Source organism: Euprymna scolopes, chromosome 6, assembly GCF_053919585.1.
Source record: "Euprymna scolopes isolate OS-2025 chromosome 6, ASM5391958v1, whole genome shotgun sequence".
Taxonomy (NCBI): Eukaryota; Metazoa; Mollusca; class Cephalopoda; order Sepiida; family Sepiolidae; genus Euprymna; species Euprymna scolopes.
In genome coordinates, this window is record NC_136487.1 from 8,098,206 (window position 1) to 8,117,266 (window position 19,061).

Here is a 19,061-nt window from a genome sequence, read left to right on the forward strand (position 1 = left end):
CTGCAGTGAGAAGTTTGGAGGAAGTAGTTTGTGAAGTGTCAGGTTGATAGATATGTGTCCTTTAATCTTTTTGCTATGAATGAAGAGGAATCAATTATTTGTTACTATAGCAAAAAATACACGAAAAATCACAAGTTAGGGTTAGAGTTATCCATCCATGGCTTCTCTCTCTCTCTCTCTCTCTCTCTCTCTCTCTCTCTCTCTCTCTCTCTCTCTCTCTCTCTCTCTCTCTTTCTCTCTCGTTGGGCCATGAGGACGTATCCGTTTCTATTAATTTACGCTGTCTAGTTATCATATGCTCCAGTTTAGCAAGATGATCCCGAATGAACTTTCATGTCTTGTTATACTCAACTAACCAGAGGGTTTACTAGCCCAATACTTAACAGGCAGTTATGCAGACAGACAGGTATTTTCTTTTATTCTTATATATATATATATATATATATATATATATATATATATATATATATATATTGTAAAACTGGTAATTAGTAAAAACCTGAAGAGAGTGCTCAATACTATTGCAGAGCAAATATGTGTTTTATTTTTTATTACCGCTTTATCTGTTTGGTTACATATGTTTCCGACGTTGGACCATGTTTATGATCCAACCGCCTCGTCAGACCTTACAGAAATGGTTGTTCAACCATTTCTGTAAGGTCTGACGATCCTGTTGGATCGTAAACATAGTCCAACATCCGAAACATATGTAACCAAACAGGTAAAACGGTAATAAAAAAAATAAAACATATATATATTTAAACACTTAAAGATGACGTCATTATCTTTTTTCTGAAATTGTATACTTTTTCTTATTATTTGCACTAATTGCAAAGTACCTTTTTCTTTTGCGTAAACCAACATCCGTTTTGTAACCCTATTTACTTGTTTGCCACTATGGCAAATTTCAACATAAGATTAGGTAAATAAGAAGAACAGGCGACTAGAAGTCCGCAGCAAACAGTGTCAGATAAAAAATTATTTTATTTTTCTAAAAATACAAAGAGAAATCTATAAATATTTCATAACATTTTATTTTATAGAAAAAGTAATGTATAATACAATTTTTTTATCTTATACTATTTTCTGCAAATTTCGAGTTTCCAGTTCTCCTGATTCGCACAAGATTGTTTTATGTGCCCCCCCCGCCTAAAACAGAGCACTCAGATAGAGAGCATAAAAGTATTATCATCTGTGTTGTGATATAAGATGAGTTTAATAGATATTGAAATTTTCACAGAAATGGATTAATAAGATTAAGTTTAGAAACGTAATTAGTGTTCAGTTCTATCTAATTAATAATTAACTTGCAATGAATCAATGCAAATTTTCAGTGCTTGGATTTACACGGTTTTGTCCCTATGAATAAAAATTATTATATTGATATAAAGTATATTTCAGCGTATAAGACGACCTTTAAAGTTAAAAAATCATCTTTAAAACCCAATATCTCATAAGATACAGGGTTTTGCAATCTGTAGCCTGGGCTAAACAAACATGGTTTCATGATTTAGTAATCGTCTTATACAACCGATACATAATAAATTTATTAAAATTTGCTTCAATTTTGTACCTCGTCTTATCTGACGGCTGCCTTATACGCCGAAATATATTGTATATCAAATAGGTATCTATAAATATCCTCTCGATATCTATCGATTAAATTTTGTTGCTTATATATATATATATATATATATATATATATATATATATATATATATATATATATATATATATATAGGGATAACATTAGCTTGATTTATATGTATATAATTCTGTTAATACCTATTTATTTATAAATTAAGTTTTGCTTTATCTCAGCCTGTTTTAATGTATCCGCCAGCATCACACGGATAGTACAGCAGTTGATACATCCGTATCGATTCTGAAATCCTAACAAAAGAAATAAAATGTTGATTTATTTAAATAGAAATTCTCTACTTTTATTTCTCCCTTTTTCTTTTTGTTGCGTTTACCACTTTTTTCTTACTTGCGTTTCCTCATTACACACTGATGCCTGCGCGTCCTACTTTGACAACCAAGAACCAAAATAGAAAAAACATTAACGGAAAGAACATAGAAAACGAAATGAAAGCAATTGTCATGTTCTATAGTTCATTACAATGATTTGCAATGTACCAGAACGGACGTACAGGTATCGATATATATATATATATATATATATATATATATATATATATATATATATATATTGTGTGTGAATATTTAGGCAGCATATTTGTATTCAGGCAAACATTATTGAATGGCAATGAATAGTTTGTGAGATTAATCCAATAAGACTAAAACTATCTGTGTAAAAAACATTTTAATATATTGCAAATTTTAAACAGTCACGTGATTTCGTCCCAAATTTCACATCTTATTACTAAAAAATAAGAAACTAATCAAAAGGCTGTACAGTTCGAACCCAGCTAACATGAATAAGCTAAAATAATGTCGATTAAGTGAATCAAAAATATTCACAAAAAGTAGATGAAACAAAAAACACCTACGAACTCTATATACAATCAATTCGACAGGAATACTCAATACATTATATGAAAGATAAAGAATATTGAAAAAAATACTAATCAAACAAAAACGTTCGATGCTTTTTGATAATGTTTGTCTATATATATATATATATATATATATATATATATATATATATAAGTGTTTTCCAAAATATAATACTCATGTAGTATGTCTCATTTGGAGCTGCAGGGATGTACATGTTAATTTCAGTTGTGAAATCCTTCGTCGTTATATCGGTGTATTAAACGTCTTATGCGTTGGAAAACACTATATGCGTCTTATACGTTGGAAAACAATATATGTAGTAATTGCATTGTGTGTTCACGCTTCACTGCACTTTGTGTGATTTGCTTTTTCATAATAACCTATACAGATTCGTGGAAACTGCCGATATTCACTGGTTTAATAAAACTATGCACCGAATCGTCTCTGAAGAGCTGGAGGGCATCAAAGTCACATTACCAATTCCCGAATTATATTTCATGGACTTCCTCAGGTATCTGGAAATGGAATCGGCTATTATCGGATTTAAAGAGAACACCGTTCGTTTTGAATATGGAAAAAGAAGGACTAAGGGGAAAAAAGAAAAACATTTTTGTTGTTGTATAATATAATAATCAATGGCGAGTTGGGATATACAGGGTATCCCTCTTGACCGTACCATTTTTTCATCCAATTATGTGTATATACACACACACACACACACACACACACACATACATATATACATATATATATATATATATACATATATATATAAGTCTGTGTCTGTATATATATATATATATATATATATATATATATATATATATATTGTGGAACGATAAATTAGTCGCCTTAAAGAAAACGACACTACAAATTTATTTTAAAACTTTTATTGAAATAATTAATTCAGGTAACTTGATTATTTAGTAGAACTGATATCTATTTAATGTAGCCGCCTTCAGTCTCAATCGCCACCTCGATACGGGTCCGGGACTGGGAGCATGCCTTTTCCACAAGCGCCGGCGAGAGTTCGGCGAATATTCGGCGGATGACGATGATCAACTTGTCTTTGATGTTGTGAAATGTCATGTTGTCTATGTATGACCAAACGAAGTAGTCTAGAGGGGTCCGGTCGGGGAGGAGGTGGCCAGTGAGAGAAGGGTACAAAGTCGTAGCACTTCTTCTGAAGCCTGGGTCTCTTTGGACATGTGAGCCGGCCTCGAGTTCTGTTGCCACACTCAGGTCTGCCAGCGGCTACCTGATTGCAGCAGGGGATCACCACACACTTCAGAACATCCAAATACACTTTAGTGTTGACTTTCAATCCGACTTCAAAGATGTGAGGTGGCATGATGTGGCCCTCACTTGAAACCACACCAAAGACTATAACCGTAGTTGAAACTTCGTTGAACTGTACCCTCAAACGTTGAACCACCAGGATTTGCATTTTGAGGTTGCTGGTAATGATTCTGTTATCATAACTTGGCTCGGTAGAGCTCATCAGTTGTACAGCGTCTCGTTGAACATTGCCATTTTCAGACATGCTAGAAGACTCTTGTCTCTCTTAAGATTTGTACACAACTGAGCAACTAGTAGATGGCCTGCAAAAAAAAATGGTTTTCATCAAATGGACATGTAATCATGGTTATCTAGGGTGACAATTTTATCGTTCCACCCTATATATTTATACGTGTGTATATATTAATATATATGTATATGTGTGTAAGTATATATATGAATATATATATAACATATATACGCAGATATTTTTCTGTCTCTCCTCCTCCTCCTCTCTCTTATTCCCTCTCTCCTTCTTCCTTTCTCTCTCTCTCTCTCTCTCTATCTATCTATCTCTATATATATGTGTATATATGTATTTTTGTAATATAAGGTATTTAATTTCAGTAAAAGTAATATGGTTAAAATTAAACTTAGAAAAGTAAAAGGACTAATTGTTGTTAAAACTGGAAAAGAAAAAGACAAGATATTCTTGTAAAAAATATGAATTTATAACTTAAAAACTTGCAGCATTAAGAATCTGTTAAAAAATTGAATTCAACATTATATATAAATTCTTTTCATACTAGTATTTTGTATGTAATCCATGATTTTTTCCAGGCTTTGCTTTGAAATAATATTTTTGTGTGTTCAATATCATACGCATTGTCAACAATCCATAAAAACATTATTACCAACTTCTTAAATTTACTAAATAAAAAAATCAAATAAAAGACGTAATTAAGTAAAAAAAACAGAAAGGAGTGGCAAAAAAGAGAGAAACAGAATTAACGAGCGACGTCGTAAGCGAAAGATTATTAGCTCTAGTACGGCAAAGAGTATAACTTTTGTTAACTCTCTCTATATACCCAAATAATATTGCGTGCGAGCGACATTTCCGCTATGATTTATGAAGGTGTCGAAGACGAAATGGTTGCTATGGTAACCAATATCCAATCAGAAAAAATCGTCTCTCACGTTTCTTACTTTATCTGAAGACTTTTGAACACCAGCATTTTATTATAACTTTTTTTTTAATGAACGAAAACTGATCATTTTTATTTCGAAATATAGTTGAGAAGGTGATCTATGAACTGTAAAAATTGTTTGAAATTTGGGCACCAAATGAATGAACGGCGAAGTTTTAAAGCAGTTCTTAATAAGTAAAAATAACGCTTAACTATATATTCATGATACCAGGTTGATCTTTACATGCTTAAATAAATAGGGAATTAAGGTTCTGTTTCCTACAGTCGTATTGAAAGTGTGTGTCCCTAACAGGTAAGGCTATTTATAATTCGGTCCAGAATTAAAAATGTAAAGCTAGAAAATATTTGCATAAATAAATAAAATCTATATCTAATATTTATACCCATGTATAAATGTGTGTGTTATTTTAAAATAATTTAAAATCTTACCGAGGTATTTGCGAATGGACCTCTTCTTGTAAATTTTCTTTGTTTTACGGAATTTGTTTGCTTATGGGATTTAATATATGACTTGAAATAAATAGGGTCTTGCAATAACTTTACTGCAGTGAGTTATGTGTAAATATTCTGCATTCGTGATTTTTTATTGCATTTTCGACCCAAACAAGACACAGAGTAACTTTGATGCAGGTGCCTATTATCTGGGGTATAATTTGCAGAGATACTATGTAGGGAGTTGAGCAGCAAGATGTCTGTTTACATTACACTTGAACTTCTGCATGTCAGTACAGTCGGGTAAGCAGGAACCCGAAAGGGAATTCCAAAGTCCAGCAGTCCTAGGTAAGAAACTATTCGAGCAGAAAGCTTTCTTACATCTAGGGATCTCTACTGTGTAAGGGTGGAATTTTACTGCTTGTTGGGTTTCTTGGGGGTATTTACGTAAAGGGGTTACAAAGGTTGGTAGTTCGCCGGATCACCTATGATTAAAATACTTGTAAAACTACCAACCTTTGTAACCCTGGATAACCTTATCAATATGTCGCGTATTTAAGAATTCAGTTAATCAGTCATCTACCTCTCAATACAGACGAATCAGTATCCTGTACCTCATGAGTAAGTTGCTATTGTTAAATAGTCAACAACCTCATAAAAATAACTTCCTCAGTTACATGCAATATGGTTTCCGTTCTGCTAAATCTTCAGCAAATGTGCTAACAGTTATATCTCATAGGATTAGCGAATCTACTGACCGAGGCTTCCTTTCTAGGCAATTGCCCTAGAAATATCAAAGGCCTTTGATACGGTATGGCATAAATGTCTACTTCACAATATTTCCAGCTACGGTATAACTGGAAATGCCTTCTCAATCATTAAATCATTTCTCTCTGATAGGCTCGTAAGAGTAGTGGTTGATGGGCAGAAATCAGAAGCTCGCAGTATTAATGCTAGAGCCCCTCAAGGGTCCATCCTGGGCCCAACTCTCTTCCTGATCTACATTAATGATCTTCCAAATCCCATCCTAAGATCATTCAGACATTTATGCTAACGACACTACTATCTATGGCAACACATCAAGAGCCTTAAACGACCAAGTTTTCTCTGATTCGCTCTCCTCAGATCTTCATCACATGATGCAATGGGGAAAGAGGGGGCTTGTTAATTTTAATGCATCTAAAACCAAGCTTCTATCTTTCCATCATCAACGCTCTGATACTCGTCTGGCATCAATTGAAATGAATGGCTCTCATCTTTGGAAAGCTTCATGTTTTGACAAGGTTCTAAGTCTGACCTTTACTCCTTTACTTTACTCCTGATCTGAGATGGAACACGTACATCAAATCCGATACCAAAGCTACTGGAAAAATAGTGGAATCGTTGTAACTCTTCAGTAGATATTTCACTGCTGATGCAATTCTCTACCTGTATAAGAGCCAGGTACATCCAAAGATGGAGTACTGTTACCACATCTGGACAGGAGCTGCTAGAAGTAGCTTATCCTGCCTTGACAGAGTTCAAAATAGATTTCGTAGCCTAGTGGGGATGCCTTTTTCTCTTCCCTGCAACCTCTTTCCTACAGAAGAGACGTTGCAAACCTGTCTCTGCTTTATCGTTATTTTCATGACAAGTGTCCGTCTATCCAATCTATGGTTCCCCTGTTCCCCTGTCCTGACTTTCACGAAAAACACTCGTCTAGCAGAAACCATTTCCCCTACTCTTTATCTGTGCCTAAACCTAAACGTAGATTTTATAAACAGAAGCTTCTTTCTTAGAACTGCGCGCCTGTGGAACTCTGTTCCGTTTTTCTGCTTTCCAACTGACTACAATATGGTTGTCTTCAAGTCCAACGTGAACTAATTCTTGATGAGCCATCCCCTTCAGTAATCTACGACATGTTCCCTTTAACCCTGTACACTCATTAACCCTTATTCTCAAGTGGTCTCCGGGCCTTGATAAGTGGTGATTCTTTTGTAAAAAAAACATTTTGCTGCAACCTCTCCACATGATTGCAGCATCTCTATATGACTGCAGCATCTCCGCGTAACTATAACATCTTCCCATACCAAAATGCATTTGCAATTTGCCATCTAGTGTTCTGCAAATACATTGCTGAGTAAAACGTTTTACAAACCATCGAAATTTAACATGCATGTAACAAAATTTAACATGCATGTAACAGAATGTAACAAAATTTAACATGCATGTAACAAAATGTAACAAAATTTAACATGCATGTAACAAAATCGACAGAATATAAGAACTAGAAACATTGAAGTTTATTTTAAGAGAAATTTCTCTGTTTTTCCACAGTCAATATTCCAACCTATCAAATGATTCACTTGCCTTTCTAAGACGGAAATTAATTCCTACATCAAAGTGACATAAAAATTGTGAATGACTCTTAGATGACGCTGCACTTTTGCTCTTAGCTTTTGAAAATCATTACTATTTCTAGCTTAGTTAGTGTAACTCAGCAAAGAAGAAAGAAATTTTCTCTTTGCATCATACAACACATGAATTTTTACATCTCTCTCATTAAACCAACTATTTTTTCGTTGGGAAAATCCCAGTACACGAGCTACAAAGATGGTTTTATCGCAAATTATACTCTAACAACACAAATAACCTATTATAAAATTTGAACTAAGCTTGCATGAGGCATACTTTGTGAACATTTCTAATATCTATCTTCCCTATCAGTACATAAGCAATTAGAAGACATATATTGCAGTTACAAACAAAGGAAATAAATACAAATTTTTTCGTCTTTAATAAAAGTTTTTATTAAACGTTATTTTAAAAGTTTCTTGCTGCCACATGTCCATCTAGCCTGATATTTTCTCTTTCTCTCCAACCGCATACCAGGCACAGCCGACCTTCTATCATCCTCGGTTTTACACGTCTATTTTCTCCAATACATACTTTCTTCTCTCGACCACGTAGTGCATTTTTCTCTTTTTTTTTCTCTCGTGCACACTTCCTAATTTGCATACACACATTTTTCGGCTACTGCTGCTGCTCATCTCTTCGCAAGGCAGACATCTTTCGCTGCTGATAATATTGTGCCACGCGCTCGTATGCACTGTTACAGAAGATGGTGTTTCATACCATAAGATTAGGCTCGGTAGACACCCGCAAAAGTAGCAAGCCGTTACTGTGAGAGATCCCTGCACTGGGCTTACCCAGAACATTCCAAGTCTACCAATCCTACCCCACATTTGCATTGAAGTCACTAAGACCTCGCAGTGTATCTGCACGATTAACATAGCACTTGCTTAAGAGATAAACAATAAAATCATAAATGAATATCTCCAGTTATTAATTATGAACAGTCATAAAAAGAGTTATGTTAATTCAGATAGTTGACTCTTGTTTTTATTTCCAATAATTACGTTATAACGGTATTGCTTTAATAGTAATATAGGAGTGATAAAAATAAACGTTTTGCTATATATATATATATATATATATATATATATATATATATATATATATACATACATATATGTGCGTGTGTGTGTGCGTGTGCCTGTGTGTGCGTGCGTGTGCGTGCGTGCGTGTGTTAGCAAAAGAGAAAAGACTAGATCTAATATTCGGAATGTTCGGAGTGGTGTTTGGTCAACATTGCTGGGGTGCTTTCGTATAAAACACGTTATTTTTTTTTTAAACCCCAAAACAGTTTTTCATTGTAAACAGATAATGATGCCTATAATAATATTAACACTAGAGTATAGATTGAAAGTGATTAAATTACTTATCAACAAAGGAATTCCAACGAAGGACTTGGAGTTAAAAGTTTATTTTTCATAGTTCAAAGGCTGAAAAATTCCATGTATATACATATACATATATATATATATATATATATATATATATATATATATATATATATATATTAAATCATACAGAGGCATCCATATTTCTCCTCCGTCCCCAATAATAATTTGATTAAGAGAAATAAGAATGAATGCTTCTGGGTAGCTCAATTTCTATATATTTTATACTATTACTAAGCTCTACTCGTGTTTTGAGCACTTTTAAAGTAACTATTGAAAATCTATGCATTCTGAATTTATATCACCCCATGATATTATATGTGTATATGCATGAAATAATATATATACGCCAATAGAATTATATGATAATAATACTAATAATATTAGAATATTAAACATATATATTTATGCAATACTAATAAAATAAAGCAATAAAATCCAAGTATTCCTTTTTCCATAGAGATCCACCGGAAGCCACGGGAGATGAACCGGACGATGCCGATTTTGACATTCCCAAAATATACGAACCCGTAAGTGAACTCTTGTTAGTGGGTGAGTAGTGTAATGGACATTTTAACAACCTCTGAAATCGACTGTGCATCTATTTTGTCATTTAATTGCCAATGCAGCCTTATTTTGCATAATGATGTTCATACACAGGTTCTCGTTAGATCACCGAAGTTAAGTAACGTTAAGCCTGCTCAGTACCAGATGGGTGACCATTTGGGAATACTAGGAGCTGTACATGAGAAGAACATTGGTATCTCTTTGAAAGAACTGCAAAACCCCTATTGGTTTCAACTAATCGTCTACCATTGATCGTTTACTATTTAATTCTTAAATTATCTGGCGCAACGGATAAAGTACTAAGTTATTCAGTTCTGTCACTCTACTGGGGATTGAAGTTTCCATCCTCACTGCAAGCGATACTAAGAGTACAATTGTAGAATTACTTAAGATTTCAATATTGCCATGGCTGACAGAACGAGAGCCTGCTATCCTCGTGGATTAAATAAAGGGTTCTGTTCGTATGAGTAATTCCGTGCTGAATTCCCAAGTTCGACAGAAAGATTCCCGAGTTCGACAGAAAGATTCCCGATTTTGACAAGATGCGCATGAAGGAGACCAGAGTTTACATCAACCGAAACATTCTGTGAATAACACTGAAGAAGAGAACAGTAGCTCAAAGAATCTAAACAATGCAGGTTATCAATACTCATCTAAAAAATTCGGAAATAGTATATTGTTTTTTTCGTTTTTCCTTCCTCAGGTCGAGTCCTTCCAACAGCTTCAAGATCGCCTACACTTATATCTCCAACATTACAATGAGAGTATCCGTGGGGCCGGTATGGATCTGGTCTTCTTTCAAGACGCCATGGTGCACCTAGTGAAGGTTTCCCGCATCATACGAACGCCACGGGGTAACGCCCTTCTCGTCGGCGTGGGTGGATCTGGCAAACAATCCCTCACTAGACTCGCATCGTTCATTGCCGGATATAAAACATTCCAGATCACATTGACAAGGTAAACATAACGTTTTTTAATGAACTTATAAGTTGATTTTCGATAGATGCAATAGATGCAATAATATATATATATATATATATATATATATATATATATATATATTTATATATATATATATACATATCTGTGTGGGAACGTTTTCAGCTTAAACTCTATGCAATTATGCAGAATGTAGAAATTATGCATCAATAGAATTTAGTGCAATAGTGAAATGAAACGAATCATCTGATAAAAAAACACAAACAATAAATAAGTAATAGTTTTGTAAAGGAATATACAAATTAGTTAACCTCCGTGTAATCGTTCGCATATTCATGGTTGAGTATATAAAGAAGTTCATTTCAATAATTTGTAAATTGAAAAAACTGTCTTTAAATATCAATGCCAGAGCGAGAAAAAAACTTAACTTTCTATAAATATAGATAAATAAATGACTTTATTTGTGCGTATGCGAATTTTTTCTACCAAATTCCTCTCTGAATACTTAGTCTACAGATTTGAAACTTGATATATATGGTATTTGGAACTCAGGAACACTTTCGATTTGGTTTTTCGTCTGTAAAAATAGATGTTAAGAGGTCAACATTGAAAAACAGGCAAAAGTAAATCGACTAACTTCTGAGCATGCGTATAACGATTTTAGATTGAACTCGCTAAATTTTTAGTCATTTTTTTTTTATCTATCTGGCGATAGCACAGATAATAACGATGAAAACTGAAGCGCTGAGTAGAGACTAAGGCTGCAGCGTTGAATGTTTTGGTTTCGATTTCATCTGATGTTCCCAAAGTAATTTTTTAACCTTTAAAATCGTAACTATATATATTCCAACAGACCTGTTTGCAAATTTAGCTGCTTCCACTGCATGAACTCTTACTCACCCCCTCCTCCAGTTACAATGAAATAGAAATGTCCCATAATCACTTTGAGGAGTATAATTTTTCAGTAGATATATAACTTTTATAAACTAACCCAGTAACATTAACTACCAATGCGGTAGGTGCTGGGAAAACCCTCTCGGTTCTGATGAACCCGTAGATCATTCCAGGTCATCCGTCTAGGAGAAGGAAAACTCTGAAGCTAAACCTAAGGGGAGGAAGGCCTCTCCAATCTTGGATGACAACCTTCCTAGAGCTGTTGACTCAAACAAATTACCGGTCTGCAAACCTAAACTGCTTAAGGAGTAGATAGGCACTGTTTATCGCCCGGCTTCCATACTCCTTCTTTGTCTTTGTCCAGGCGTAGAGGTCGAATCACAGGGAGTCGACAGAAACACTCAGTGGTCGATCTTGTTTCCTGACTATGGCAATGAACGCCGTTTCCCCACTCCCGACACATCTCATCCCTTAAACTTGGGAGTGCTTGAATATCGTAACGCCAGTGCAAGTAGATTGGGTTGACCATCGTCTGATGAGTTGAGGGTACCGGATAGACAGTTCCTGGCTGCTGTTCCCGATTTGTAGTACAGGTGCCATAACTCTTCGGTAGCGCTTATAGCGGCTACTCCATCAACAGTTGTATAATATCGGGTTGTTTGTAGTGCCATGTCGCACATGGAAAGGGACCCAGGGACCCTGCACTCATCCTGAGGCCACAATCCTAGTAAATGGAAGGACAACTGATGGTCTGCTTGTGTTGCATGTTTGGTATTCTGCATAACCACTTATTCAGCACCCCTTACCTAAAATGAAACTCTTTAAAAAAAATGATGACAATACAATAAAAAAAATTACACTAAACCCATGCCTAAACTCAAACAAAACCAACCTGCCTTCTCCCTTGAGACTTGCATTTACGAACATCCGTGGGCTTAGAACTAATTTAAATGATGTTGAAACATTTCTCCTAACAAATACCCCGGATATCTTAGCACTAAGTGAGACTAACCTACACTCCTACACCCCCTCTTACTACTTTAACATGTCTGGATATTTCCCACTCTGCCGTAAGGACTCTGACAGACATATGCACGGGCTTGGAGTCTATATCCGAAACACCCTCCCCTTGACTAGAGAAACTAAACTAGAATCGGACGATCAAGCCTTTATGTGCTTAAGACTTAACATGCAACATAACATTAACTACTTTTATTTTCTCTACCGCTCTCCCTCGACCCAGGACTGTACCATAATAAACAAAGTCTCTGACAGCATAGATACAGCACTTTCCCTCGACACTAGCGCACAAGTGACTTCAATGTCCACCACAACAATTGGCTTGGATTTTCTACTCACAGACGCAGCTGGTATCACAACAAATAACTTCTCTATATCTCATTCCCTATCACAGATGGTTACGTTTCCAACCCGTTTCCCGAACCAGCAAGAACAACACGCATCACTTCTAGATCTGTTTCTGACTACAGTTCCCGATGATTGTGTAACTAATGCCCACAGCCCACTTAAGAACGCCGGTCATGCAGTGGTAATGGTTGAAATAGCCCTAAACTTTAGAGCAAACACCGAAGAGCCATTGCTCAAAACAACGAAATATTATGAAAAGGCTGACTGGGAAGCCATCAGGGATCTCATCAAGGACACCACATGGCAAAATATATTTTCACTTACTGCTGAACATTGCGCAAATGAGGCCACTGAATGGTTCAAAACGGCAATTGAAGCACATGTTCCCACGCGCAAATTTTATAGCAAGCCCCACTCTCCCCAAGGGTTTACTTCTACTTGTGTAGCTGCAATAGCGCAAAGACAGCATGCGTACCGCAAATTTAACCGACATAAGTCCAGTTCAAACAGGCAGAAGTATATAGAAGCCAGAAGTAACTGTAAGAAAGAAATAGCGATAGCTAAGAGAGAATTTACTGAAACAACCACAAAAACGCATCGAAGCACAGAAATTAGGAACCTATGACTTCTGGAAAATCTACAACAGTGTGGTAAATAATGGGTAATCAACAACTCCCCCACTATCCAACAATCACGAGGTTGTTTGCTCTGCAACTGAGAAAGCTAACATGCTTGCCAGTCGGTTTACTTCCAACTCCACACTGGACCCTGCCAACCACCCTAACCCTGACTTTCCTTTGCGGACAGACGCCAACCTAAACGATCTGAAAATCACCCTTCTCAGGTGTATGCTATCATAAGAAATCTTGACACTGCAAAAGCATGTGGACCTGATCTCATCCCGACTGTGCTATTAAAAATCTGCTCCGCCGAAGTAGCTCCAGTTCTCTCCAAACTTTACAACAAATGCCTTAATGAATCTTGCTTTCCTGCCTGCTAGAAAACTGCTTCTGTAGTATCAGTTTTCAAGAATTCTGGCCGAAGAACTGCCCCAGTAAATTATCGCGCCCCATTAGCCTCCTCCCACTTTTCCGCAAAATATTTGAGACCATAATTAACCAAGCTCTAGTCCATCACCTTACAGATGCAAAACTTCTGACTGACCAACAATATGGATTTAGGCAATCCCGTTCTACAGCAGACATCCTAACTGTAATCTCATAACGTATATACCATTCACTGGACAAAGCGGGAAAGGGTAGAGCGGTAGCCATAGATATATCTAAGGCTTTTGACAGGGTATGGCATGAAGGTCTACTCAGGAAAATCAAATCATATGGTATCACTGGAAGAATACATAGCATAATTTAATCCTTCTTAGATAAGAGAAAAATCCAGGTTGTCCTCGACGGTTGTACATCTAAACAATATGATATAAATGCAGGAGTGTCTCAGGGGTCTATCCTTGGACCGCTGTTATTCCTAATATTCATAAATTACCTCACTGACAAAATTGCCTGTGAGATGGGTATATATGCTGACGACACCACGCTCTATAACCGACACGACAGGAAAACAAATGAACACATATCTAGAGAAATGACAGAAACACTAGAAGATGACCTCCGATCTGTAGTGGAATGGGGACATAAATGGATGGTCACATTCAATGTTGCCAAAACTAAACTTGTTTCCTTCAATAATTACAAGAAACCTTCTCTACCACCAATAGCAATGGCCAATGACTCTTTATCTGAAAGTACATCTTTTAAACTCCTCGGCCTAACGTTCACAGGAAACATGAGTTGGAACAATTATATTGAGAATATCGTCAGGACCGCTGCGAAGAAGGTAGGTTCTCTCTACCGTGCTAGAAAGGTAATAACGCCCGAAAGTATCTTGTATCTCTATAAGGCCACCATTCGCCCATGTATGGAGTATTGTTGTCATATTTGGGCTGGTGCATCTGCCACTAGTTTCTCGCTTCTAGCCAAGGTTCAAAAGAAATTTGCCAATCTGATAGGTGCTGAACTATCATCTAAATTTCAACCTCTGCCCCATCGACGACATGTTGCATCCCTCTGCCTGTTCTACAAATACTTTAACGGTGAATTCTATGACGAACTGCAAGCACTTGTGCCCCCTCGGCGTAAATACCGCTGACAAACCAGACAAACAAGCTAAATTCCACCCCTTCACAGTAGAGATCCCTAGATGTAAGAAAGCCTTCTACTCCAGTAGTTTCTTTTCCAGAACAGCTAGACTTTAGAATTCCCTTCCGGGTCCCTGCTTCCCCAACTGTACTGATATGCAGAAGTTACAGTGCAACGTGAACCGACATCTTGCTGCCCAACTCTCTGCACAGTACCCATGATGCCCATGTTCCTGATAGTAGCCCCCTACTTTGGGGTGAAAATGTAATAAAAAATAAATAAATATTGGGTACAATATAATAATTAATAGAGAATTTGTTCTATAATTATAAATACTTAATCATCATGAATTAAATTATTATATTTAAACGTATTTTACGACCGGGCAACGCAGGACAATCAGTGTTAGTGTGTATATATATATATATATATATATATATATATATATATATATATATATATGTAGTCATCGACATACAGTCCTGTACAGATTTATCACAACTCTACAATGCCACTAGACTAGCACCGCTTCCACACCAAGGATTGGACATAGAACCGTCATGTTCACAGTCGGCAGTTCTCCCACTCGACCACGGAAGCGATGCCCGCAAATAACCTGTCCGAATGTCTATTTAAACAAACATCCGTCGGCCACTTTTACAGTGCTCAAATCGCCTGTTTGTAAACAAACAGCGAGCTTCGCACACACACACACACACACACACACACACACACACACACACACACACATATATATGATTAATTCATTTACTCGCATAAATTAATATACGAAAGTATACATTTATGCGTAAGCTTTAAGTATTTACTTCAACAGTGCTCAATACGTAAGTAGAGCTAGGTAGTAAGCTATAAAATATATATGGCACTTAAGCTACACAGAATATGTAAAAATATTAAGTTGCATTATTGGTTTCGATGTAGAAAAATATATTTGAACAAATAAATTTAATTGTTAGGTTACATTTACACTTCATTAAATATGCATAAATTATATTGAATGAAAAAATGCATTAATTATTGTTTTATGATTGCAGAAAGTATGTATTAGGTTGAGAAGAAGGTTCTTGCGGAATATTTAATTTGGATTTCAAATGATATATTTTCAAACAAGTTTTCGTTATAATACCTTTACTTTACATATAATTTTAAAGAGCGTTATTCGCTCTATCTAATCGTTTTAATTACAATCGTTTTAAAACACTTATGTCTTCTTTTCAGAACGTTGAATACAAGATGGAAAAAAGCAAATTGGCATAATTTTCTTATTTAAATTTAAGCTAGGCCGAAAAGCTGCTGAAACAGCTCGCGATATCAACGAAGCGTTTGACCCAGAAACCATTACTGAACGTATAGCACAATGGTGGTTTGAAAAATTTCGTGGTGACGCGAGAGTGTTGAAGATGATAAGCATAGTAGTCGACCATCGGATGTTGATAAAGATCAATTAAGAGCCAATTCACAGACAACTAGACGTAACGTATACGACGATTTTTAACGACTCGAGAGAGATTGGAAAGAGATAAAAACTTGATAAATGGGTGCCTCATGAACTGAACGACAACATGAAGAAATGTTATAAAGTGTCATCTTTTCTCCTTTTACGCAGCCTACTCTCCAGACCTCTCACCTCCCGACTATGACTTTTTAAAGCATCTCGGCAACTGTGTACGTGAGAAATGCTAACCTAAGCGATATCAAAATTGCCTTCAGTGACTTTATCGCGATCGAAACGCAAGACTTTTCCGTTGCAGAAATTTTTTCTTGTTTTGCGTTGGCAAACGTATGTTGCTTCTGATGGTGATATATTCTTGTTTGAGGCGAGATATGTTAAAAAGTAAAAAAATTGTTAGAACTTACTTGTCAACCTGATAGTGGGAGTCATTTGAAATAATAAGACTGCGTTGATTTACTTTTCATAAAGAATAAATATGTGTCAATAATGCAATCAGTAATTTTCTATAATTTCCATTATTCGAGAAAAAACCGATTCAAATAATTCAATTAAAATAAATAATGGAATGATGGTGGTTCTTAAATGTTCTTCTATTTAATGATGATATTTACTGAATTTCATTGTTTCGACGAAAGAAATGAATAATACCAATTCCCTTTAAGATTTCTCTATTAAATTATTAATATGTCGATGCTTCCATTCAGTCTCAAGAGACAACGGATACCCCCTTTAAGGGTAGCTGCGCAATTATTTGTGGGGCAACGGTTGCGCAATCACCAACCACACCTCTCTTGATTAAGCACTGCTTGGGTCTAGTGGCAAGAAGTGCTAAACGACTGAAAACAATGCCAAGATAAGTGGATAGCAAATACAGCACCTGAAATTGGTCACCCATTTCAGTACTGGCCAAGCTCAACGTTGCTTAACTTCGACGATCTGACGGGAACCAGCGTGTCAACTTGATCATGCCATATTTGAATAAATTTAAATAAAAAAAAACAATTAAAACTCATTAATGTTCAAAATTTATTTATTAAAATAAGTTTTAAGGAAAAGAAATGGAATAATGTAGCTTTTGTTGCGCTGATTATTTGATTCTGTTGTGGAGACGCCCACTAATTAACATAGGCGGTTGAGTGAGATATGTAAAGGTATCAATCACCGATACCGGGGGGAGTCCGGCAACGACCGTCAAATAGGCAAGACGCCTATGCTCCATTCAGTAAGACATGCAACACGCCAGCTGCCGGAATATCTCCAACTGAAGTATATGTGAAGACATGTAAATATGTATATAACTTTTCTTCCTAATATATTATTAGATACCTTTACTTTCGTATTCTTGTTAATTATTTGTGCAGACACAACAGATTTAAAGTATTTTTTTATTTAAAGAAGGAAGGAATATTAAATGACTAGAAGAAATACGACAATGCCCAAATGCTTATTCATAGAAGGAGGGGATCTCTTACAGAGAGAATGTAAATGGGAACAGGAAATTTCTTTGCCAACGCTGATCCGGATTAGGTAACTGTCTGAGAGAATTTATACTTAGTGAAATAGCTCACTGAGCCGTATTTTTACTTGCCAGACATAATAGATCTACTACGTCCTTAGTGGTTTATGTAGGAAATTAAAACTAATGAAGGTCGGGGTAGGTTAATGTTTTACATAATCAATAAAACGTAATTAGCTTTAAATGATGTGAAAGTTTTAAATACACAATTATAACCGGTGGGTTTATAAAGTAGACGCCTGCATAGAAAAAAATAAGGATTGCAAAATTTCAAATTTTGTATTTAGTCAGACGAATTTTAGGTGGAATAAAACACAAACATGTCTGTTTAGATCAGTTGTTATCATTTTCTCTACATATAAATTCTATATTTCAGATCTTATAACGTGACAAACCTTCTGGAAGATTTGAAACATCTTTACAAAACTGCTGGAGTTCAAGGAAAAGGCGTTACCTTCCTGTTTACCGATCAAGAAATAAAGGATGAAGGATTCCTTGAGTACCTTAACAACGTTCTCTCATCGGGAGTAGTAAGTAATAGAACCTTACATAACTTTGTGTTTTAGACATTAAGCAGGCAGGTCGTTTAATGTACAATTGATGCATAGTTGATCCGAACTGAATGATTATTAATTAGATGATCGTTATTGATGTTGTAAAATAGAAAACTGTATCAAGACGAACGGTATTTTTAGGATAAAAATATGTTTAGAAATGAAAAGAAATGTTAGTTATCATAACTAAACAAACAGAAATGTTAGCGTGATAAACACGTATACATGACAAAGGTAGGTCATCCGATTTGTGTTTTTGGTCACGTGGAGTTAATGACGTAAAAAGAAAGATTAGTAAGATACGTAATCAGAGTGAAAAGTATACAGTCAGAGAGGAAAGTAGACAGTCGTTAGACAGGGGAAGAGAGACGAGCCA

At 35.7% G+C, this 19,061-nt stretch overlaps 1 protein-coding gene across 1 annotated transcript in view; it reads left to right on the forward strand.

The window, feature by feature from the left end:
• The window catches only part of LOC145277487 (dynein axonemal heavy chain 5-like), a 690,378-nt gene that overhangs the window by 497,640 nt on the left and 173,677 nt on the right, over positions 1-19,061 (forward strand). Inside the window, exons 43-46 of the mRNA XM_080128869.1 lie at positions 2,909-3,031; positions 9,681-9,750; positions 10,491-10,744; positions 18,508-18,661. Coding sequence (XP_079984995.1) covers positions 2,909-3,031; positions 9,681-9,750; positions 10,491-10,744; positions 18,508-18,661 — 601 coding nt within the window. The remainder of the gene's footprint in view (positions 1-2,908; positions 3,032-9,680; positions 9,751-10,490; positions 10,745-18,507; positions 18,662-19,061) is intronic.